The 23825-nt window shown below is 39.3% G+C and overlaps 1 protein-coding gene and 1 long non-coding RNA gene across 3 annotated transcripts in view; one reads left to right on the top strand and one right to left on the bottom strand.

The window, feature by feature from the left end:
* Positions 1-3079: 3079 nt before the first annotated feature.
* The window catches only part of BBOX1 (gamma-butyrobetaine hydroxylase 1), a 58254-nt gene continuing 37508 nt past the window's right edge, over positions 3080-23825 (top strand). The window contains exons 1-3 of one of the 2 annotated variants that reach the window (XM_027072966.2): positions 3080-3294; positions 9691-10119; positions 11376-11490. In XM_027072966.2, coding sequence (XP_026928767.1) covers positions 9901-10119; positions 11376-11490 — 334 coding nt within the window. In that variant the 5' untranslated portion in view covers positions 3080-3294; positions 9691-9900. Of the gene's footprint in view, positions 3295-9654; positions 10120-11375; positions 11491-23825 lie in introns of those variants that run through there. The other variant, XM_015066888.3, reaches the window with a different exon arrangement.
* LOC113603432 (uncharacterized) lies at positions 4235-8150 on the bottom strand. The gene is made up of 3 exons (XR_008290420.1): positions 7877-8150; positions 6383-6518; positions 4235-4655 (listed from the first exon to the last, which is right to left on the bottom strand). It is a non-coding gene; the product is annotated as an uncharacterized LOC113603432 (long non-coding RNA).

Genomic DNA, 23825 nt, shown 5'->3' with positions numbered 1-23825 from the left:
ACTGGGCTCACTCCTTGCTCATGGGACCTTTCACCATGGTTGATGAAAACATTTTTGTTATTTACCTGAGGATTAGGACCTTGTGGGCACTAAGAACTGGTTGTTCAGTATTTAACAGCACACCACTGGGTTACACATCTCTATAGTAAATATTTGAATACAGGCCAAAAAAAAATGAAACAGAAATGACATTTGGGGAAAGGAATTCGAAAGAAGGAGAAGAAAGACTTACTTTTCATTTATCTTTCTATATTTTTCTTAATCATGTGAGGGCAGTGGGATTATGGGCCATTTTGTTTGCCTTCTTCATATAAAATTAAATATAAATTACAGTCTATTTTAATATTAAAACCTTTCTTGTACTTTTTAAACCTCTAGAAAATTACTAAAATTGAAACCAAAAGAACACTGCTATCTACCACCTATTTATACGGTAAGTATTCTTTGTAAATCTTACCGGTTTTCCTTTTTCAAAATAGGAAATTTGTAAGCAGCAGAATTTTCCCAGAGGTACTAGATTTCATGGAAGCTAACTAGTCCTGCCATCTAGAAGATCTTCTCAAACCCAAGACAACTCCCTGAGCATCATGGTGTGTTAAATATGGTACAATATAAGTAGGCTGCCCCTGGAATCACCAGACTTCCTCCTCTGGAAACACCACCCACCTTCAAATCTCTGAGTCAGATCTTTCGCAGTTTCCTCCCATCTTTCTGTTGGGGCAATACCGAAGAAGGCTTTCAAGAAATCCAGAGCATCTTTTGTTTGTGCACACTCATCTTCTATTTCAGTGTTTCTAATGTGTAACGCATTGGCTACACGTAAGTTCATTAGCCGTACTTAGCATGGAGTTAATTTTAAAAATAAACTTTTCTTAAATCTGAAAAAAAAAACAAAAACAAAAACACATGGGCAAAGTGTCCACATTTCTGGCTCTGGTACCAATGGTGTCTCTTGCACATTTGGTCACCTTCTATAGCTCATGAACCATCATGGTCTCATTTTCTCCATCTGAAATCCAGAATTTGATATGGTTTGCTGCTTCCAGGATAGTACAGTAAGCAGCCACATGTGAAAGCAAGCTGAAGACTATGAAACATTAAAACAGATAGGAGAAAGTCCTCTGAGAAATGCTCGTTGTATTTTTTTCATCTTAAAGAGGTTTCACATCGTCAAGAGTAGGATTTGTTTGTTGTTTGTGTCCGATGTGGGAATTAATTCTTTATGTGCAGGATTTAATATTTGAACTGTTGAGGCACCTGGGTGGCTAAGTCAGTTGAGCATCCTACTCTCTGACTCTTGGTTTCAGCTCAGGTCATGATGTCACAGTTTCATGAGTTTGAGCCCCATGTCTGGCTTTGCACTGGCAGCACAGAGCCTGCTTGGGATTCTCCCTGTGCCTCTCTCTCTGCCCCTCCCCTGCTCATGCTGTCTCTGTCTCTCCCAAAATAAATAAACTTAAAAAACAAACCAAAACTTGAATCATTGATAGGTTTGTTTTTGTTTTGTTTTGTTTTACTCTTCTGTAAGAAGCCATGTATGTGCAACACATTTTTTTTCAACAACTTTCTTAAAGCTGGAATAGAATTTACCTAATTTACTCCAGTGATGGTTATGAAAGCACAAAATGTGAAATTAGTTGAATCTGTGTCTACGATGTCATCTGAATGTTTAAAATATAATGAACTGATTGCTTCTGGCATACATATAACCTCAGTTACCGTGGGTTTAAAATGCTGGCAACATTTATGAGGGCCTGCCATGTGCACATACTCTCCTCCCATACTTGGGAATAAAACTTGCTGTTATTTTCACTGGACGCTGGGTGTCAGTAATTTGACCCAGAGACTTGGGGGAAAGGAAGAAGGAAGATGGAGGAGGGGATGACAAATGAAGAGACACCGTTTACATTTTACTGTGGAAGTCGCTGACAAGGCATCACTGAGGAAGGGAACACTGCAGTTCTGGAAGGGGCAGTTGTCCTGGGCAAGAAACCACAGCAGAGGCCATGGGAGAGTTGGGCTGCATTTTCTCTCTCCATGGTTAGCTCTTTTGTTCGTGCCTGTCTCACAGCTGTGAGAGTCCTTCAGGCAAGAAGCAACAAGTTGCAGGCTGAGGCTGCTTCGGTGTCTTTCGGGAAGGGTGGTTTTGTGGGACAAAGGCCCAGGGCTCAAGTGTCTCTCCCTTGGATTTCAGTTGTCATCTGTAGACTTTCTTCTAATGGACTCTCTTCCCCGTCAGGAACTAGGACTTGAGACTCGTCCACCAGCCCTCCCCCTGCACTGGGCACTCTCCATCTGAATGCCTGGCAGCCAGGCTTTGGGTCCCTGGCACACTGCTCACCCCGGCCTTCCCTTTTGTTGCCCTCAGGCCTGTGTAATTGTGAGTCAAGTCACTGGGCAACCAGGTGCCTTCAGAAAAGCCCCAGGGTCTCTGGCAGCTACTGTTCATTTCAGCCAAAGCTGCGGAGGAAGGAGGGCATCAGGCTTAAGGGGACCCATCCCAACCTTCCTCCCTGCCCCTGAAATAGTCAAGCTCCCTCCAAAGAGGCTCAAATGGAATATTCTATGGGCAAGTAGACATCACCTCACCTCTGCTGAGGTGGGAGCTAGTAGCTTCTCCCTGTTAAATGTTCATCTCAATGTCTTTTCTCCAAGTGACTTTTAGAGTAAAAGAGCTGTCAGTTTGAACAGATGAGACAGGAGTCTCCTTCACTTGCTTTGGTTGCTGCTGCTGGCTCAGGGTCAGGAGACCAGACAGGTGAGAACTGCTTTTCCTTCTATCAGGAAAACTCTGAACTAAGGCAATGCTTTGCACTGAGTCTGGGGGTTTTGTGGTTTCAGGCACTAATAGGTGTTCAAGTACTTTCTCTTTCTAACTGCTTCTCCTCTAGGTCATAAAAGCTCTTTCCTTTCCTTTCCTTCTTTCCTTCCCTTCCCTTCCCTTCCCTTCCCTCCTTCCTTCCTTCCCTTCCGTCTCTCTCTCTCTCTTTTTCTCCTTCCCAGCTCCCTTCAGGAGTTGCTACACCTTCAGGTTGGGACATCCTTCCTCATTTGCAAACCTCAGCTGTGTCTGGGGGCAGGGCTTCTGTGGAGCCGCCAGGAGCAGAAAGAAAGGCTCCCAAGTAATAGCACTACATCAGATGTCAGACATAGGGAAACTGCGGGCAGATCAATCTGGGATGTGCAGGTTACCAGGAGGCTCCCTCCCCCAAAAGACATTGAGGATCAAAGCTGACCTTTTCTTTCCTCGGTAAATTTTGCATGATTTGGCGCCTAAAGCACATCTGAGAACAGGTATGACTGAGCTCATCTTTGCTTTATTTGAAGGGCTTCAGGTCTGTGGATTGGGGTGGAGGTAGGGGGCATCCAATTGAAAATCCAGGCACATGTGTCTTACAGCCGTGTGAGCTGCGATGGGGATGGTCCATCAGGCATTTGGAATAGGCTTGATTTTGGAATGCAGGGGATCTGATTGCTTCTTGGCAGCTTTCCTTTCCCAATTATGTTTGGCTTAGTCTAGTAGTCAAGTTACTTTACAGTCCCTAAGCTGATCCAGAAAGCACACAGAGGGGACAGAGAGCATACTGTCTAAAAAACAGGCTGGGTGGTGGGAAAGGGAGCGTTCTGGCTGGATTTGGAAATATTCACTGAATAATCCACAATCCAACCCAAAGACAGGGACTGCATATTATATACCTTGGCCCTTTGTGAAGTCCAAAAAGCTGAATGTAACATGCTTTTCTAGAATACTGATCAATTAAGACTGAACTTTGTGTGTGCTTTCAATTGTTTTGCTTTTGAATGTAGCTCAAGAAGAGATATGCCAGGTATCTTGAATTGATTTTATTATAAAACATAGGACTTCTCATAATGAGTATATGTTCTGGTCCAAAGATTTAGCAGTCATAAAATCTAGATCCAGAAAAATATACATCATATCAGCAAACAAACACTTTGATGTACAAGTATCAGTCTGAATGTGGCAATGCTACCAGAGTGAAGCTTTTTATAAAAAAGTTTTCCTTTTTATAACTTAGGAAGGAAGTGTTTGCACAAAATTTGATACTTTAAACAAGATAGCAGGCAGAATGGTAAACCTACTTAAGAGAATGGGGACTGTTTTTCCTAATGACTTTATAGAATTCATTACTCACAGGAGTCTATTCATGAATTATTAAGCAGCTCAGCCACTCACTAAATCAAGTTAAAAACAAATAAAAAACAAGTTGAAGACTCTTAGGTAGCGAGTGTAATGAGTAGAGTGGGCATGTATTCAAATGATACTAAAGTTCAGACACTCAAACACTCACAGTCTGGTCAGCCTCTACCTTACCAAGTGGAAATGAGTTTAGTTTTATGATTTAAAAGTTGATATAGAAAATAATAGTAATACCTTCTAAGCCTTTATGGTGTAATGTCTGGAAAACTTTCTGCCCTCTTCTTGCAGTGATGAAATGTTGGATGGTGAGGTCAACTAACAACCAACAAACTTGAGATTTGGCTATTATTTTAATAACACATTTTTGGTAACTTAAAATTATTGCCTGGAAAATTATTCAGCCACAGATTCTCCATGATGTAGTACTGAGTAGTGGTCAAGTTACTATTCCTCTGCTTTCAAGTCAGTTACCTCACTTGTCCAAGCTCAAGGTCACCTGTAAAATAGAAGTGATAGCACTAAATTCATAGTTTCATGAATTAAATAAGAATTAAATAAGGTTTATGTAATTGAAAGCATCAGCAGAGGGGCTATAACATAATAAGTGCAAAATAAATAGTTTTATGCATACAACACACACACACACACACAAATTCTCTGTCATGCAATTTGCATATTTCTTGCATTTTGATTATTTTCTGATCTTACTTACCTAGAATCAGGAGGTCAAACACCGGAGAGAATCCTACTATCTGAGAGCAGGTCTGATGACTTAACTAAAGAAGGGAAATGGAAATTAACAGATACTGACATTCGATAACATAAGTCCACTCTATTCTTTCCTTCTATTATGAAAAATAGTAAAAAATTATAGTGTTTTATTTTAGGGGTGAGTAATCCAATAGATGAATCTGGCTTCTCAGACATATTAATTTCTATCAATTTAAATTTTATGTAAAGTAACTATGAAGGTTCTGCATCAACTTCCTGAGAATCCTATCCAAAACCTATGATTCAAATTAGCTGTAATTAGTGTTCAAGGAATTTTTGCACTCTCTTTTATTAGAACTAGAAAATGTTTATATGTGCACAGTGAACTGGCAAACCTAGGTTTGGAGCAACCTCTCCCACTAGCCAGCCTTGCGGGCTTGGACAAATCACACTCAGTATCTCTGAGCTTCCATTGTCCTTGCATTTCAGATGAGGGCACTTAGCCCACCTATATCACAAGTTGTTTCTTTCAGGCTCTGAGAGTTCTAGTTCCAGGTTCTTTTAATTCCAAGATCAATGCATAAAATAACTTTCAGAGCTACTTTCTCAAGTTTCCAAACATTGCTGGAGAAAACGAGCTGACAAAACTCAAATTTATAAAAATTTTAAAAAGACAAAAACCACACCCATTGCTGAAGTAGGATAATCTCTAAAACAGACAGTTTAGTTGTGCCAAACAGGAGTCCCAAATAAACTTCTATAACTCTGAAGGGGAAAAATATGGTGAGTCAGCTAGAAAGGAACACACACACACACACACACACACAAGTGATTGGATTAAGTTAAAAGAAATCTATTCTTTCAGACTGAAATCCCCCTTATCCAAAATCTGTTTTTCAGGACAAGCAAATCTCCTCCTTCCCACCAAAACCAATCTGATACTTCATAAACCAAAGTATAATTGTGAATGAGGAGAAGCTCAGTAATAATTTAGTCCTAAAACAAATAAACATTTTTGTTTTATAGGTGCTCCGTAATTTAGCATATATTCATGAATTTAACAAAGAGTATATCTGTATATCTATATCTATATCTATGGCTAGGAATATTTACTTTTCCTTTTTTTTTTTTATTCAGAGAAACACAATTATTTATCAAATAACTACATGTCCATGATGCTTAACTTAAAAAGGGCTCAATTTTAACAGGTCAAGTGGGCTAAATGGAAAAACAGATTTCAACAAATTACACTCATGTACAAACGTTTAAGTTTCAGAAAGAATTTGCCTTTAAACACTGATGATCCTTGATATTTCTTTCTTTTTGAATGTTCGTTGCATTTGCTGCAATAGAGGTTGAAATAAACCAAGATAAGTTAAAGAGGGAAATCATTTTCCCATTTCTCCCTGCTTTTGTTTAGATTATCAATCATATGTGTCACAAACTGACAAAAGGATAGTGAAGAGTAGAAATGACCCAACAGGTTCCTTCACAGATACCCAAACAACTTACCTTCAGCAACACCCAAGTTTTTCCAGTTCTTCCACACTCTCCCGTGTGCCTCAGGCAACTCCCATCAGCCCCTGGTCCTGATGACACCTCCTCTCTTGAAATAACCCTCCTCAGGATATCCATTTGGCCAAGCAGGCTGGGGGAAAAGAGTCAGGTTTCCCTATATCTGGAAGTGTGCTTTTTCCTCCCCAGTTCAAACGTGTTAAGTAGAAGAAGGAAAGAAAAAAGAGAGAGGTGGAAGGCTTCAAATGGCAGGTTGGAATGTAATTAGTGTTTGTTGGTACAGATGCCTTTAGGTGTTACCACTTCAACAGTAAGTGGGATATGGGCATAGTGTCATCTTTAAGCACAGGGACAATGTTTATTATGGTGGAAAATGTGCCCTTCAAACAATGTATCAAGAATCAATGTATCAAGTTCTAGTTTTATAAAAATCCTTTGAACCACAACATTTTCAAACTCATTAATGAACACATTTTCGAAAATGAGTCGGGTCTCGAGTATACACCAACATACATGGAATTTTGATGATAAACATAAATGAAGCAGATTTATTTTTTTCTTAATTGTCTTACTCCCTTGGAGAACATAAGACGGGTTCTACTATCATCAGTATGCTGATATCCCCTAACCTCTTTTTTCTGTGGCTTATTCAGGTAATTGCAGTACATTTTTCACTGAGTTGTAATGAATATTCAATGAGTCATTGTATGTAAAGCACTTCAAATATGAGTGGCATGAAGAAGGCATTTGGTAAATGTAAACTCTTACTAATATTGTAATCTTACCATCAATATAATTAAAACCAATATTCTTATTGTACAACCAAACTAGCTATTCTTTTGTAAGATCCTGTAAACAATTGCCACTATGCTTCCAAACTCTCAAGGCAAAAAAAAAAAAAAAAAAAAAAAAGAAGAAAGAAAAGAAAGAAAGAAAGAAAGAAAGAAAGAAAGAAAGAAAGAAAGAAAGAAAAACAACCTTCTTTCTTCATTAAGGTATTAATTTTTCTTTTTTATACTAGAAATATCCTATCTGTTCTATATTGTATAATTCGAAGCCACACATTTTGAAGAACATTTGTAAACTGGAAAGTGACCATGCACCCTGAAAAGTACATAATCTAGAGATCACATATTATAAAGCAAAGGCTGAAAAGTTGAGTAGATTTAGAGAAGAGAGGGATGAAAAGGCACTTGATTATGGTTCATTGTAATTGAAGAACTATTACAGGGGGATAAATACATCCTGTGCTGTTTTGAAAAATCAGGCCAGGACCAATATGAAAAATGTATTTTAAAAGATAGCTATGTTCTCAGTATAAAGAGGGTGAGCTTGAAAGCTACATATGTTTATTTTGTGTGTGTTGATATTTTGAGGTACCTTTTGCCTTTGATTCTTGGCAAGTAATTTTAGCAAATGAATAATCCATCAGTTTATAAATACATCAGGTTAAGTAGCAAAAAGAATAACAAGGTAAACAAATTAGCATACATATATGGATTTTTTCCTGCTTTGTTTTGCCTGTGGACATTCCATCATCCAGGTTGGTGTTTATTTGCTTTGAAACCAGAATCTTCTCTATCTCTCATCTGCTTGCCACCCACTGATAAAACATAGCCTTGTAAAGAGAAGAAGACTTGGTATAACCACATGTCTGGTAAACATGGCCACATCTCCATATGGGTGTCTAGAGGAACAAGGAATTAGTATGCATTCAGAAGCATTGATCACATCCTGTAAGACTTCCTCAAATAGACGTCTTCTCTAAGCAAGTGTCCTGGAACCTCTCAGACAGCTCTTAGTGCCATTTGGACCAAGCTGTATTTTCTTGTTTACTTTCATAATCATCTCACTTCTTCTTGAACTCTGGAACTTCATGGTAATCTTTGAACTTTCTGGTGCAGCATATCAGACACAAAGAAGATGCTTATGGAGTGTCTGGGTGGCTCAGTCCAGTTAAGCATCCGACTTTTGGTTTTGGCTCAGGTCATGATCTCACTGTCGTAAGGTTGAGCCCCAAGTCAGGCTTGTGTTGAGCATGGAGCCTGCTTAAGATTCTCTCTCCCTCTCTCTCTCTCTCTCTCTTTCTGCCCTTCTCCCCTGCTCATGGTCTCTCTCTCTCACACACACACTAAACAAACAAACAAACAAACAAACAAATAAATAAATGTTTTTAAAAAGAAGATTAGTATTATTTGAATAAGTTTAACTGTATATATAAGAACGAATAAAGAGAGCTATTTTCTGTATTTCATATTTTATTCTGCTTGTCATTGAACCCTCCGGTGCCTTGCAGTGCCTGGTACTTAGAAGGGAATTGTTACACAGTCACTCTGTGTATGCGTGTGTATGTGTGTGTGCCTCCCCTTCACCCCAAGGCAATGAAGTCTTCTTTCTATCATCACATGTCACCTTCTACTAATGATGGGCTAATCGTTATATGGAACAAGTTAAGAAGGTCTACTTTTTCCACATAAATTCTACATTGTCCATGTAAGTTCTATTTCTCCCATGTAAGTTTAGAGTCCTGGAAAATAATGTATGAAGAAAGTGAAATTCAGAGCACTGACACAATTTCTGAAAGCCAAATATGTGGTCATTGATGGAATCGTAATCAACACTGATGTACTCAGTCCATAATACCTTGTGCCTCTTTTCGCTTCTTTCCCTTTCCTATACATACTTCATGTCCTCAAATTTGGTGTGTTTCTTACTAAAAAGAAGTCATGTATTCCAAAGTAAAGTGAAGGTTCATAAAAATACCCAGTAAAGGTTTAGATTAAATGAGCCAAAATATCGAGGCACATTATATCAAAACAGAAAATCCCAGAGAACAAAATCAAGCAAGATGAGAATGGGAAGCCTGCAGAGCCTGGGAACTTTCATACTGCACTTAGAAAATGAATTGTATTAGTCAAAAAGTAAATGGTAGGATAGAAATGGCACAATGTACCAGATTATAGTATCTGTTACAATCAATAATTGCATTAAAATTTCCATCAGTAGACCAAGTTTACTAATTTAGTATCATAAAAACACTTTTTTTTTTGCAAAAGGCTTGTGTAATTGGATGTCAGTTAAAATAGCACAGGTATGATTAGTTATACTTCCAATTTGTGGAGTGTTTTTCTCCTTTAAAAAAATTTTCAGAGCTTTCATGCAAACATAATTATCAAAGTGCCTATGTCACTGGTTCTGAACTTATTATCTAAAATTTCTGGAAGAAACAAGGCATTCTTTTCATCTGGATCCTGACTCAGCATGTTTATCTTATGTACTTTCAGTCACTGTGTTTCTGTTTACAGCATATGAGATACTCTCATCAGAACAAAGGTCCCAGCATTGATCAGTCAAGCCGCAGACTCTGGCAGCTGACTGAACAGCAGGAGCCAGAGTCCACTTGAATTGTTCACACTCTTAGAAGTCAAGTTCAGACTTGAGCCGCCTGAGGTTCCTTTTAACGCAGATTTGTCACAGCAGGCAGCTGACAGGATTCACCTGCAAGAACCAGAAACATGCACTGTGCCATCCAAAAGGCAGAAGTGGTGGATGGGGCTCACTTGTTGCAGATCTTCTGGCATGACGGTGCGGAGTCTCTCTACCCTGCTGTATGGCTGAGAGACAATTGCCAGTGCCCCGATTGCTACCTGGATTCTGCAAAAGCACGGAAACTTCTCATCGAAGCTCTTGATGTGAACATTGGTATTAAAGGCTTGACGTTTGACAGAAAAAAGGTAATTATCTCTAAATTATCTCTCCTTTATCTCCCCAGTTCATTGAAGGGGCTACTGTCCAATAACTTAAAGAAGGGATTATGTTTCATTTGATCATGTCTATAACTACACAGAGAACCATGTTTGTGTAGTGCTCGGGACAAGGCAAGCATGCTCAGTAGATGGAAGCTTCTGTTATTGTTGTTCGTAGTTTTATCACTACTACTGTTTTTAATAAAACTTACAGTATTGCTCATTATTCCTTCCGTGAAGGAATTTCGTGAACAGCCCTGAAGACACAATCAAACTATCTCTATAATAACAAGAGTGCTTCTGGGCCTCTGTTTATTCATCTGTAAAATAGGGAAACTGACAGAACTTGTTTGTAGAGATTACATGAGAATTCAGTGAGGTAATATGGGTAAAAATGTTTAACACAGTGTCCGGCATGCAGTGAACACTGAAAAACTTGTATCGACGACTGTAGTTTTAGTCAAATGAGTGAGTCGATACGCAAGGCTTGCTCTAGAACTCTGGAAAACAAGCCTCTCAAAACCACCAAGTAGATGTGACCACCATCCTGTGTTTCTCTCTTCCAAAGTGATGAGGATAGTTCTCAGAAAAGCAAATGTGACAGCTAGCTCATGGCTCTTCCCCCTCTTGTCTTTATCTGAACTGAAGGACTTTACTCCCAGGGTTCACCGCTTGCCAGCTGTGTGACCTTAGAAATATTTACTCAGACATTCCTCGCTTGGAAAATGTGAATAAGAGTAGTACCTTCTTTCTAGAGTTGTATGAGGACTAGAGGAGTTATGCCTGTAGTGTTCGTTACACAGGATGCACTCAGAGTGCTGTTGTCATTTATTATTATGATCTGCCTCCTCCTCATCATTTCCTCGTTCTGATACTCTTGGAAGGAATATTAAATTCAGTGATAGCTCACTTTAAGTCATCACAGAAATTTTGGAAACAACAGATTTAGGAGATACAGAATGAGAACTTCAGATTGAGTCACATTTTACTTTTTCTGTGATGTTTAAGGGGCCTCAGAGCTCAGATGTATCACTTTGGCTTTCAGTTCGCCTGTCTTCCAAAAGAGCATTGTATACGTGTGAGTACATAAGTGAAAATAAAAATAAAGTAAAAAGTAAAAGAAGTAAGGGCTAGGTGGATCCCCTGCTTATCTTAAATTAACATTAAAAAACAGAGCAATAATGAACCAAAGTACATAGAAGCATAATATACATATAGGTGATATCTGCTTTCTGTGTTATAAGGTTTATATCACGTGGCCAAATGAGCATTACAGTGAATTTGAAGCTGACTGGCTGAAGAAAAGATGCTTTTCACAGCAGGCCAGAGAAAAACTCCAAAGAGAATTATTTTTGCCAGGTAACCTTGCCATGGTCTTCAATGTCTTTTAAAACTCTTATGGTAAGATATTTGCTCAGAAGCAAATATAAACCCTTGTGCCTTGGTTAAAACATTATTATAATTTAGGCAGGATGTTTAATGATTTACCAAACACAGATCATTTGGGTAGAGATGAAAGAAAATATAGAGGAGTTCTGGACATTCAAAAGAGGCAGAAAAAGGCAAAGTACAGAATACTGGTACCCTTGTCCTCTAATGTGAAACCTGGCACACGAGACATGAGACACTGAGTGTCCACGGCAAAGGAGAGGGATGAACCAAAGGCAGTCTCGCCCTTCTTAATTTTATCTAAAGCCAGAACAACACAAAACCAACCCAACAGGAACTCCTAACCTGGTATCCACAGATAAAATTATGTGATCCCAGAGCCCAGTGAAATTATGTGCACAGTGTTGAGTGTGCATGGGAGCATGTGTGTGTGTGCATGCATGTGGACAGCAAATCTGTGTGGGGAGAGAGTTCAATGGGTCTCAAGAGAATCTGTGACCACAAAAATGTTCCGAAAATCTGCAATAGTTGGATTCAGTGGAAAAAGTCTTCATTCTTGAGCTGAAAGACAGAATAAAAGAAGTACTTAATTCAGGTAGAAAGTTAATTATTTGCTCTCTGTATGGTTTGAAGATTTGCATCATAAACTATGTGAGTCAAAGGCAGATTCTAAAAATATCATGATTCTTATATATTTAGTAGAACTTGACTTCTACAAATACACTAACAAGGCAATTATCCTTGAACTTTCTTTTCTACTGTTAACTAGATATATTGGACTGGCCCTGTTGAAATCTGTGACACCAAAACAGAGATTTCACCTGACTCCTTTCAGATCTGAAATTCTCAAACATGTATAATAGGTGGTTTTAAATGAGAGATTTGCAACAGTTTACTGGGTGTGGAGATGTTACTAATTAATTAGCTTGAACCACACAGTTTCACCTTGTTCTATGGTTATCAATAGTACATGAGGGCACCTGAATGGCTCAGTTGGTTAAGCATCCAACTCTTGGTTTCCTTTCAGGTCATGGTCTTGTGGTTTCTTGAGTTCCAGCCCTGTGTCAGGCTCTGTGCTGGCAGCATGAAGCTGCTTAGGATTCTCTCAATCTCTCTCTCTCTCTCTCTCTCTCTCTCTCTCTCTCTCTCTCTCTCTCTGCCTCTCCCCCACTTGCACTGTCTCTGCCTCTGTCAAATAAATAAATGAACTTAAAAAAAAAAAAATAGGGCATGATACTGTTCCCTTCCTGTTCAGGCATAGACCGGTGTTGTCAAGAACTAGGTTCCTCTGGGGTGCCTGGGTGGTTCAGTCGGTTAAGCATCCAACTTCAGCTCAGGTCATGATCTCACAGTCTGTGAGTTCGAGCCCTGCGTCAGGCTCTGTGCTGACAGCTCAGAGCCCGGAGCCTGCTTCCAATTCTGTGTCTCCCTCTCTCTCTGCCGCTCCCCTGCTCATGCTCTGTCTCTCTCTGTCTCAAAAATAAATAAAACCATTAAAAAAAAAAGAACTAGGTTCCTCCATGGCCTTATCTCATCATTCGGACAACTGACAAGGTTTTGCTCTGGTGCTTTCTGTCTAAACCACCAGGAATCCACTGTCTCCTTTATGTAGCCCAGCTAGCTGGTGGAATCCAGATAGGTATCCAGAAAAAGATGTTTATCCTGCCTTTCCCCAGTGAGAGTATTGTACAGAGACTTCAAGGAGTCTCCAGTTACATAACTGAGTAGCAATTGTCTGGGTCAAATAGCAGTTTCACAAATGTATTATTATTTTTTTTATTTATTTTAGATTTCTTCTGGTACTCAAAATATTTTTCCTTCACTCTGCCCTAATTTTGTAATCCTGTTGGATTTTGCTTTCATTTCCTTCAAGTTCTTCTTTTGATTATTGCAGGGAATAAAAGCCAACTTTTTATTATTACAACTTAGGCTTTTAAGCATTGTAAAAAGACACAGCCACCCTCCTCCATTAATATTTCTTGACGAATGCAGTTTTATAGCTTATATTTCTCAGTACTATCAGGCAGTAGCAAAGTGGAAATGATACTACACTCAGTTAAGTTGTGGAAAAACCCAGTCACACTGACAGCAGCAGTCATGAATAATATAAGGAGAACTGGCTGCTATTTAGACACTGGAAAATACTTTAATGGTTTAAAACAAGATCAGATTTTTAAAATATATCCCCGAGCTGTGCAGTTGGTGGGGTAAAGGAGAAAGCAATGAGCCATTTTTGGAGTATTGCTTCTCTGGCTCTTTGCCTGTAGAATTTGACACCTTATTGAACTGCCATCACTTATTTTCAAACATTTATACTCCAGAACATGTAAACAAACTCTGTTACACTTGTGGAAGGATTTTGTTTTTCATCCTCAGTGGCCATGTTACCTCTTCTGCTCTTTCCTTAGAGTTAGAAAAGACTTTTAAAATCTGGCATCAAGATGCAAACCACTTTTCCTTGATCTTCCCTTGGCATTAGCTGTCAATTTCAAAAATGAAAAGACATGATGATCAGCCAGAAAAGACTCTTGTCAATGGACAGCCACAGCTGGAAGGAAGATGTGGATAATAGTCATTCCATCATAAATTTTGATCTGGTTGCACATATATTGGGCATCTATTTTGTTCAGGAAGCTCCTTAAGGAAATACCAAGTTAAAAAAAAAAAAAAAGACACCGATTCTGTCCTTGAGGATTTATCATGTCTAGGAGGGGGACCCTAGCCATGAAAAGAAATAAGTACAATCCATTATTTCAGTGCAAGAAAGCATGCAAAGAAGGTTAATCATAACACAGAGGAAGGAATCTGAAGAGACAAAAACATAATCTTTGAAGCCAGGAATATGTGAGCTGGATTTTAAAGAATCAGTTTGTCAGGCAAAGACAGCAAGGAAATTCTTGACAGAGAAAAGGGCATGTAGAAAATCATGGAAGTGTGACATACCAGGGTAGCCTTAGGAAACACCAGTTAGTTTAATATTGGTGAAGTTAAAATCATTAAAGCCACAGGGAATAGGGAAGGTGCCTAACCATGAAGCGGCCTCAGTGCCCTACTAAGGAGCTCAGTCCAAAACCTTCCGCAAGGACATTTTCACAACATAGAAATCAGGTGTATTCCTTTCCATTCATTTCCCAGGCTGATTTTCTTCCTATACGGCCAGAGAAATGAGTTTAATATCTTTATAAGTTTAAGAAGTTAGCTTTATTTTCTTTCAGATGCATTTTATATATTCAGAGTTATATCCATTCTGATTTTGACCAAATGTATATAATTTCTCAAATGCTTACAAAGCTCGTGACTGTCTTCTTATCTTCCTCTTTCTGTGATTTTGCTTTCCCCTCCCCCAGTAGCCCCTTTGGTCCTTGGTTTCTATCTATCTTACAAAAGAGAGTGGAATGATTATATCTTTATCAGAAATGTTTGGTCATGGTCATCTGTATTGGGTAGACTGGAGTGGGGAGTGACAGGGAGGAGGGTAACCATAGCACAATCTAGAAATAGTCCTACAAAAAGCACTGAGAACTTAGCCTAGGGAAGTAGCAGAGATGATGGGGAAGAATTTGTATTTAAGAGAAACATATATTGACCTGTAGGACAAGAGGTTCCTGAACTTGTTCTCAATTCTCCACCAATTTAAAAGCTGAAGCCTAGTGTGTAAATGTTTCCAGACAAATGCATGAACATTGAAAACTGTAATAAAACATTGGAAATATGAAGATTTTTATTAAGGTAATTGTATTTTAAGGGCTCTTGGATGGCTCCATTGGTTAAGCATCTTACTCTTGATTTTGGTTCAGGTCATGATCTCACAGTTCATGAGATGGAGCCCTGCATCAGGTTCTGCGCTGACAATATTAAGCCTGCTTGAGATTCTCTCTCTCTGTCCCTCCCCAGCTGACACACAAGAGCAGGCTCTCTGTCTCTCCCTCTGTCTCAAAATAAATAAATAAACTAAAAAAATGTAATTGTATTTTAGCTTCCATGTCAAATTGAAATGATTATACATTAGGGGGCCTGGGTGGCTCAGTTGGTAAGCATCCAACTTCGGCTCAGGTCATGATCTCACAACTCGTGAGTTTGAGCCCTTCATTGGGCTCTGTGCTGACAGCTCAGAGCCTGGAGCCTGCTTCAGATTCTGTGTCTCCCTCTCTCTCTACCCTACTTGGCTTGAGCTCTGTCTTTCTCTCAAAAATAAATCAACATAAGAAAAAGAAATAATTATACACTAATTTTTGTGTTTAACTTCAAGATGCAAAATTCCCAGAATATAATTGATAAGACTGAAATGGGAAAAATCTATATATAGCATGACCTTTCTTATATGAACCTAAATATTTGTTCTTTCCATTAACATTCAGTTTCAGAATGAGTACTCATTTTCCTACCTCTTTGAATTTGTACTGAAATATTTGTACACTATTCTCTGACTTTAATAATATTTGTTATTTCAAATTGAGGTTTAAAAGATTGTAATTTGAAGAAAATCTTTTTTTCAATGGAAGCAGGCCACTCACTTTTCTCAGCAGCCCAGGGACTGAGTACATTGCACAATCAGAAAAGAACATTTCCCCTCAATTTGATACAGCAGAGCAAGTCTTTACCTGTCCGTTTAACTAGTCCATAGCTATCTGCCATCAGTCTATAGCCATCAGCCCCTCTTTTGTTTCAAAAGGAACATTCCACAAAAGGGAGTCAAAACTCTCTGTAACTGTCAGGACCCTGTAGAACCTCTATGCCTTTCACAAGGCGGGGGGGGGGGGGCAGAGCTCCCCTTTTCTTGCAGAAGGTCATGTGTTTCCTTGAAGATGAAGATTTTTATTATGGCACAAAGAACAGAGTAGGTCAGGTACAGAGGCTATTTTTACAGAGATTTGTCAAAAAAGCAAAGATCACTATTTTTTTACTCGGCAAGTAGTGAACACAATAAGTGTGTCTAACTCCCAACTGACAATTCACCCCGTCCCTAAATCTTGCCCCATAGTTTGGCCATTCCTGAACCCCCAGGGGTAGGAGTCTGCAGTGCAAGTCAGGGATGGAGTGAGGGTCTTTGCTTCATATATTATTTGGTAATTATAAAAAGGGCTGGGAGCTTGTTTCTTCAGGCTGCCTTAGAATGTCCCCACTGTATCTGGGCTGCCAGGTCAGTGGCTTCAGAACAGCTCTGTTAAAAAACAGCTGCATCAGAATGATCAGCCCATCACATCAGGTACCCAAATGCCTTTCCTTCCCAAAGAAGGACCCAGTCAACATTCCCTTCCTGCCCTTACCCAGGCTCGCACTCTGACACACAGGTGGGAGACACACTCAAAGTCTTCATATGTTTAAGAAGAGTCTCTATTCTGTTTTGCCCATGGACCTACTGACTTTCAGAGAAATGTCTTTGGGATTTTTATAAAATGAATACAGGTGTCTTGAACGTCTGTGTACTTCACTTCATTTGTCCTCTGTGCCATATTGATGTCTTCCAATGTGTTCTCTGGATTACATACCATTTATTATCCCCCTTGATTTCTGCATTGTACCTGATAAATTTGGGCATCATGTCTAAAGAGTCTAAAGTCCCTACATGGGATGGAGCTGCCCTTGTCCTGTCAGTGAGTACAAGACAGGAGCCTCCCTGCTTGAGAAGAGCCTGGTGCCCTAGACGCAGCCAATGCCACTGGTCCGGACATTGTTCCCACAGCCTTCTGCCTAGTGTCAGTTTTCACTTCTGAACTTCAAGGTCTCCTTCCTTTCGCCTTTTCTTATCTCCATCCATACTTCCAGCAAGAAAACACATAATCACATCCTCAGAGATAAATATTCAAGATAAGTCTATTTTACAACTGGATATGTTACAGAACGTTTTTTAAAAGGCTGTATGTTCTTTTATGACTTTTAAAAATTCTTAGATAAGGGGTGCCTGGGTGGCTCAGTCGGTTAAGCATCCGATTTCGTCTCAGGTCATGATCTCACGGTTTGTTGGTTTGAGCCCCCAGTCGGGCTCTGTGCTGACAGCTCAGAGCCTGGAGCCTGCTTCAGATTCTGTGTCTCCTTCTATCTCTGCACACCCCGCACTCACCCTCTGTCTCTCTCTTGAAAATAGATAAATATAAAAAAAAATTCTTAGATAAAAAATACTAATTATATTCTTTTTTTAAAAAATCATTTTTTAGTTAGTTAACCACTTCGTAAAATGAAGCCTCCTTGCATCAGCTAATGTTAATGCTGAGCAGGACCTTAAAAAGCTGGTGTCTCAAAGCCTTGAAAAGGTCTGAGCATATATTTAAGAGCCTAAAGCAAATGCATCTTAAGGAAGAGTGATTACAGTCTATTTCCTTTTCATATTTTCTCCAAAATTAAGGAAAATATACTAATGTTTTTTACTCTTGGAAAAGGGATTTTCTGTTATTACACTAAAGTACATTTATTTCTTTTCTTTTTTTTTTTTTTCAAAGACAGTAAAAGTAGAGTGGACTTTCTTCAATGAGTGACAGCTTCAGTTTCTCACAAACTAGGCTTGTTTTTTTCTTATAGCCCAGGAGTGCATTTTATAACATATGGCAGTTGGACTGCAAATTTTGAATTTATAAATTTAGAAAATTCCAAATGGTGATAATTTCAAGAAGTGAAATTAGATTGCTTCATATGCCAGGATCACTTTTGCCAAACCTACACATAAGTTATATACTTAACCTGTCCTCTTTGCTAGTGCCTACACATTGGAAGATTTGCCCATCAAAAAAAAAGATAGGGCAAATGACTAAAAATCTACTACTTCTCACTTCTGGTTCCACTTCGCTTCTTCAAGATGACAGAACATTTAAACACAAAACGTTAGTTTTGGGATAATAGATATCTTCATTGTACTTAAATTTCTTCCTTGAAATATCATCACATTAAAAATCTATTAAATTATATTTAATTTCTCTATTAAATAAACATGAAAGCAATCACCTAGCATTCAGAATTTTAAAAATATTTTGAGAAATTAAATACCACACACAAAAAATTTCCTTTTTGAAATTCCAATCCCAAACTTTCAAATATGTCAGTGGAAAAAAATTTGATTGATGTTTTTTCAATTGTCTTATCCCTATAGGAAAAAAAAGATGTCAAAAAATGATGTTGCTATTTATACATTCTGTTAATTTGTCTAACTTCTAACAGTAAATTAAAAAATAATAATTTTTAAGCTCTACTCCATTCAGTGGATTCTTTAACTTTATTTATTGTGTCAAAATTTTGTATTTTTCTCAATCTGTAACTTTGGTCTTAATCAAAAGAGCAACATAGCACTAAAATATGAGTGCTCTTGACCCTATTAGGCCTTGTTAGGTCTGTGATTTTGAGCCACTTACTTTTCCATAGCGCCAAATCTTCATCTGTAGATAGAAATGGTACCTACTCACCTTCTTAAGTGGTGCCAGGTTGGGTGAAAAGCAATGTTGCACTTTATATATATACTCATGTCATCTTCACATTGTTCTCTCAAAAGCAGCTATAAATAACTAGAGAACATCCTTGAGAGGGGCTTGACCCTCTTGAACAGTACATCAGTTTACAAAAAGAAAGAAAAATGAAAAGAAAAACAATGCAGAATTCTGTTATTGAAATTCTTTCTCCTTTTCTTCCACTGGCCATCAGGTTTCTATGCACATTGCCCGCTTGCCCAGAGAAGACTGATACTCAACAGGTTATGGGGGAAGGAATTACATAGGTTGTCCCTCTTGCCAACAGCTTAGTTGGAGCTTTTTATTATCTCATGGCCTGCTTACTGAAACAACATGGCCTCTATTCACACCCACCTTGCACAGCCCTGCAAGGTGTTCTTCCTGATGCCTATCTTCATCTCCCTTCCCCCTTGCTCCGATGTCTCACTGCAGCACGATAAACTCTTAAACCCACATCCCACAGTCTGGTGCCCCTCCACATCCATGTAGATCCCTACTTTTGTCCAAGCTCTGACTGTTTCCTCCATCACTTATTCCATTCTTCCTGTATGGACAGACTTCACCCATTCATTCTGCAAGACCCACCTCACATCCCAGTGAAGCCCTTTGCCAACAATTCCACCCTCTGTTTATATTATCCCTAAGCCAAATTACAAACTACAGATGAGAAGGAAAGCCCAGAAAATAGACCTTATTTCCCCGGCAATACTAAAATGCAAGCCTGTAACATAACAACAGAAACCTACACATTTTTCAAAAACAGTTCTGTTAGAATTTTCGAGACAGAAAATGAAGTGTGGTATGTTGAGACCACTCTTCACCTGTGAAACAACACTGTGTTACGTAATGAGAACTGGCTTTGGAGTCAGCAAAGCTGGCTTTGACTCTCTGCTGTATGACTTGACTTAGTTTCATAAATGACCTGAACTTCACTTTTTCCATATGTAAAAAACAAACAAACAAACAAACAAAAAACCACGGGCACCTGGTTGGCTCAGTTGGTTGTTCGTCTGACGTCGGCTCAGGTCATGATCTCACGGTTGGTGGGTTCAGGCCCTGAATCGGGCTCTGTGCTGGCAGCTCAGAACCTGGAGCCTGCTTCTGAGTCTGACTCTCCCTCTCTCTCTCTGCCCCTCCCCCACTTGCAGTCTGCCTGTCTCTCTCTCTCTCAAAATATAAATAAACATTTAAAAAATTTAAAACAAAACAAAACAAAAAGAAAGCAATAACTCTCAGTTTTGGAATGTGAAAAATAAATGATAAAATGTAAGTACTTGTTCCCTTTTTTCTCCAATTTAGTCAGCCATGAACATAGGAGCAGAGGTGTAGCAAAGAGTATTTGGGTAAGGACAGAAGGGGAAATAAACAATAGTGGCATGACAAAGTCTTATGCTTGAGTTCCCCTTACATAGAGAATAATCATGTCTTATTCCTGACTAAACACATAAGAGTGGCTTGGAGGTGAACTGTTGCCATGAAAAGGATTTTAATCGCTCAGACATTGGTTTGAAGTCTGAGCCAAAATTTCATCTACCTGGCAGATAGTTTCATTTAAATAAATTTAAGGAAGACAGTGAAAAGACTGAGCAACTATCAACTTAATTCCAATCAGGGATGTAGAAATGTTTACTGAAGCTGAGGTGATCAGCGAAATTGGAAGAAAGTGGCTGTTATCTATTAGCTAAGGGTTGCTACAGATGAAAATGCCAGCCATTAGCAGATATATCATATTCCATGTACGAACTAGATCCTTTGATGAAAAAAAAAAATCCCTGATCCAAACTAGCTATAATTTCATGACCATTGAAAAGTAGATAATCTCAGGGTGCCTGGGTGGCTCAGTCAGTTGAGCATCTGACTTTGGCTCAGGTCATGATCTCGTGGTTTGTGAGTTTGAGCCTCACGTCGGGCTCTGTGCTGACAGCTCAGAGCCTGGAGCCTGCTTCAGATTCTGTGTCTCCTTCTCTCTCTACCCCTTCCCCATTTGTGCTCTGTCTCTCTATCTCTCAAAAATAAATAAACATTAAAAAAAATTTTAAAAATAAAAGTAGATAATCTCAGTAATGAAGATAAAGGGAAGGAATCTAAAGAGAACAATGTGTTCATACAGGAAAGAAGCACAGAATCTCTAAGCTCTATCTTTGACAGGACATAATAGGAGCTTCTAGCCCAGAATAAATTGATCAGGTCAAATAAACGATGGACAGCCAAAAGGGAATTTATAAAGTGATTTCCTTGGAGCAATAAGGAAAAAATGAGGAAGCCAGCAGAAAGACAGCCCCCCTGATGGGAACAGATGGTCTTACAGAATCCTGCTCCACTCTTTCCCATCTTAGTTGAGGCAACGCCAGTTCTCTGGCAGCAGGATCACCCTTGACTCTTCTGTCTCTTTTACTACACACCCAATCCATCGAGAAAACCCATTAGCCCTATTATCAAAATAATCTAGAATCCATCCACATCTCACTGCCTCCACCGCCAACCCTCTGTCTAAACTACCAACATCATACACCCTCTTCTTCCTCTATCTCTGCTCCTAGTCTTTCACCAATCTTCCTTCTTTACATTTTTAAAAGCACTGCTCTGTGTCAGGTGCTGAGCTCAGCACCTAATATTTATTGCTCTATTTAGTCCTAGCAACAACCTCACAAAGGCAGCATCATTATAACTATTTTACACAAGGGGAAAAAGATAGAAATTAAATAGCTAGTCCAAAGTCAAAGAGACAATACATAGCGGAGTCAAGATTTGACTAAAGAGTATCTGTTCTATGAAATACCATTCTATCACTCTCACCTGTACGTATGGTGGCTGCGATTCATGTGGGCTCCTATCTCTGTGTCACTGCAATTATTGCACTGTATGGTCATTATCTGTGTGTTTGACTCTCTTCCCCACTAGCCAGCTGGGGAATAACTAATCTTGGGAAATAACTAATATTAATAAAGATGTCATTTATTGAACACCCACCATGTACTGTGAATTCATTCAGCAAATATGTGTCTTCTACATTTTAGAACAGGTACTGTTCTAGGTGTTGGAGATGAAGTGGTGAACAAAACAGACAAAGATTCTGTCTATAGGGAGTTGACAGTCCGGTAGAGAAAGACAAGTTTACAAATATATATGTAATATATATATGTAATACACATTGGTAAATTTACAAATATATCTACAACACATCACATGCCATAAGGACATGGACACTGGCCGGTTGGTGCCTATGGTGGTGGAAATATTTGGAAGTTCTCTTCGGAGTTCTATTTTTCCACTGAAATAAAAGGCAAAGCTGACAGCTGAGCCTAAGTGGGAGGAGGGAGTGGAAGGTTTGAGGCTAAAGAATGTGAGAAATGATCAGCTAGTAAGAGAGTTAAGCAGACATTAGGGACATGCAATAAGATCAGTCATCGTGGTGTGTGTTCCTTCAGCCACGTTCACATCTGGCTGCTCTGGTTCATGTGCAGATTTAATCAGGTACACCATGTTAAATTGTTCATAGATAGCATATCATTCAAATTTCATAACAACCCTGCAGGTCATTTTCATCCTGTATTTTCCAGACGAAGTAATTGAGCTGAGAGGGTATATTACTTCCGTTTTTTTAAGTTTATTTACTTATTTTGACAGAGAGAGAGAGAGGGCACAAGTGGGGGGGGGAGCAGAGAGGGAGAGAGGGGATCAAAAGCAGGCTCTCATCAGCACAGAGCCTGACATGGGGCTTGAACCCATGAAATGTGAGACCATGACCCAAGCTGAAGTCGGATGCTTAACTGACTGAGCCACCCAAATGCCCTGAGAATGTATCACTTTCTGAAGTGCTTGCAGATGGGAAGTATCAGAATTCAGAATTGAATCCAGGTCTGTCACCTTCAGACCTCGAGCTATTAACTCTGATACAATGTCCCTATCAAATTAGACCTGTATCTTCATCTTTACATGTGCTTCACACATTCTCAGTGAGCTAGCTTCAGAAAATGAAGACATAACTGACAGACAATTTTTACACACTTGCGCTGACTGAAATGTTGATTGGAGTTAACAGGGTTGAGACAGCCAAAAAGGATTCATTGGATTTGGGTCACGTGAATGCAAATGTGGTAGTGAGCCCACCATGCAGATATGGGCCAGGCCACATCTATGGTATTGCGTCTGATTCAAGACACCAGTGCTGTTGGAGAGCATCAGCAAACTCAGAACACATCGTACATTGGAGAGCAGAGAGCCTAGGGGCAGGGCTCAGAAGCCATAAAACTTGAAAAACCTGGGGAATAAAAAAGCTATTTGGGCTTAGAAAAACTTAGCACAGTAGCTGTCTTTGTATGCATCTCCAAGACTGTCATATACTGTGTGATTATGGAGCACAGAATTAGCACCTAAAAGCAAGGCGACAAAGGTAGACTGTGCCTCAGCATAAAGAAGCAGCTTGTGACAGCTGGAGCCGTCTGGAACCAGTATGGGTTTCTCCACAGGAAGATGCATGCAGTGTACATAATTGAAAGGGATCAAGATGGTTTTCCAAAACCTTTTCAGGAATGTCAGAGGGGACAGTCACAGCAAGAGCAGAGGGTAAAACTGAATTTTGGAATATCTGTAATCAAATTATTTGTGTGGCCTCCCAGCTCTGACATGTATGAGCTGTGAGATATTGCACAAATTATCGAAAATCCTTAGACCTGTCCCCTCATCTATAAAATGGGAATAATACTAGAACCTCTGTGATGGGGTTGTTGTAAGGATTATATGAATTAATCCATACAGAGTGCTTACGAGAGTGTCTGGAATCATAAGGGCTCGATAAACGTTAGCTCTATTTTCAAGTACTCCTCACACCCGGCCTTTTAGTGTCCCTGCCTGGTTTTATGTGTTCTTGGT

Source organism: Acinonyx jubatus, chromosome D1, assembly GCF_027475565.1.
Source record: "Acinonyx jubatus isolate Ajub_Pintada_27869175 chromosome D1, VMU_Ajub_asm_v1.0, whole genome shotgun sequence".
NCBI lineage: Eukaryota > Metazoa > Chordata > Mammalia > Carnivora > Felidae > Acinonyx > Acinonyx jubatus.
Note: the sequence above shows the minus strand (reverse complement) of the source record. Positions and strands in the feature narration are given on the sequence as shown.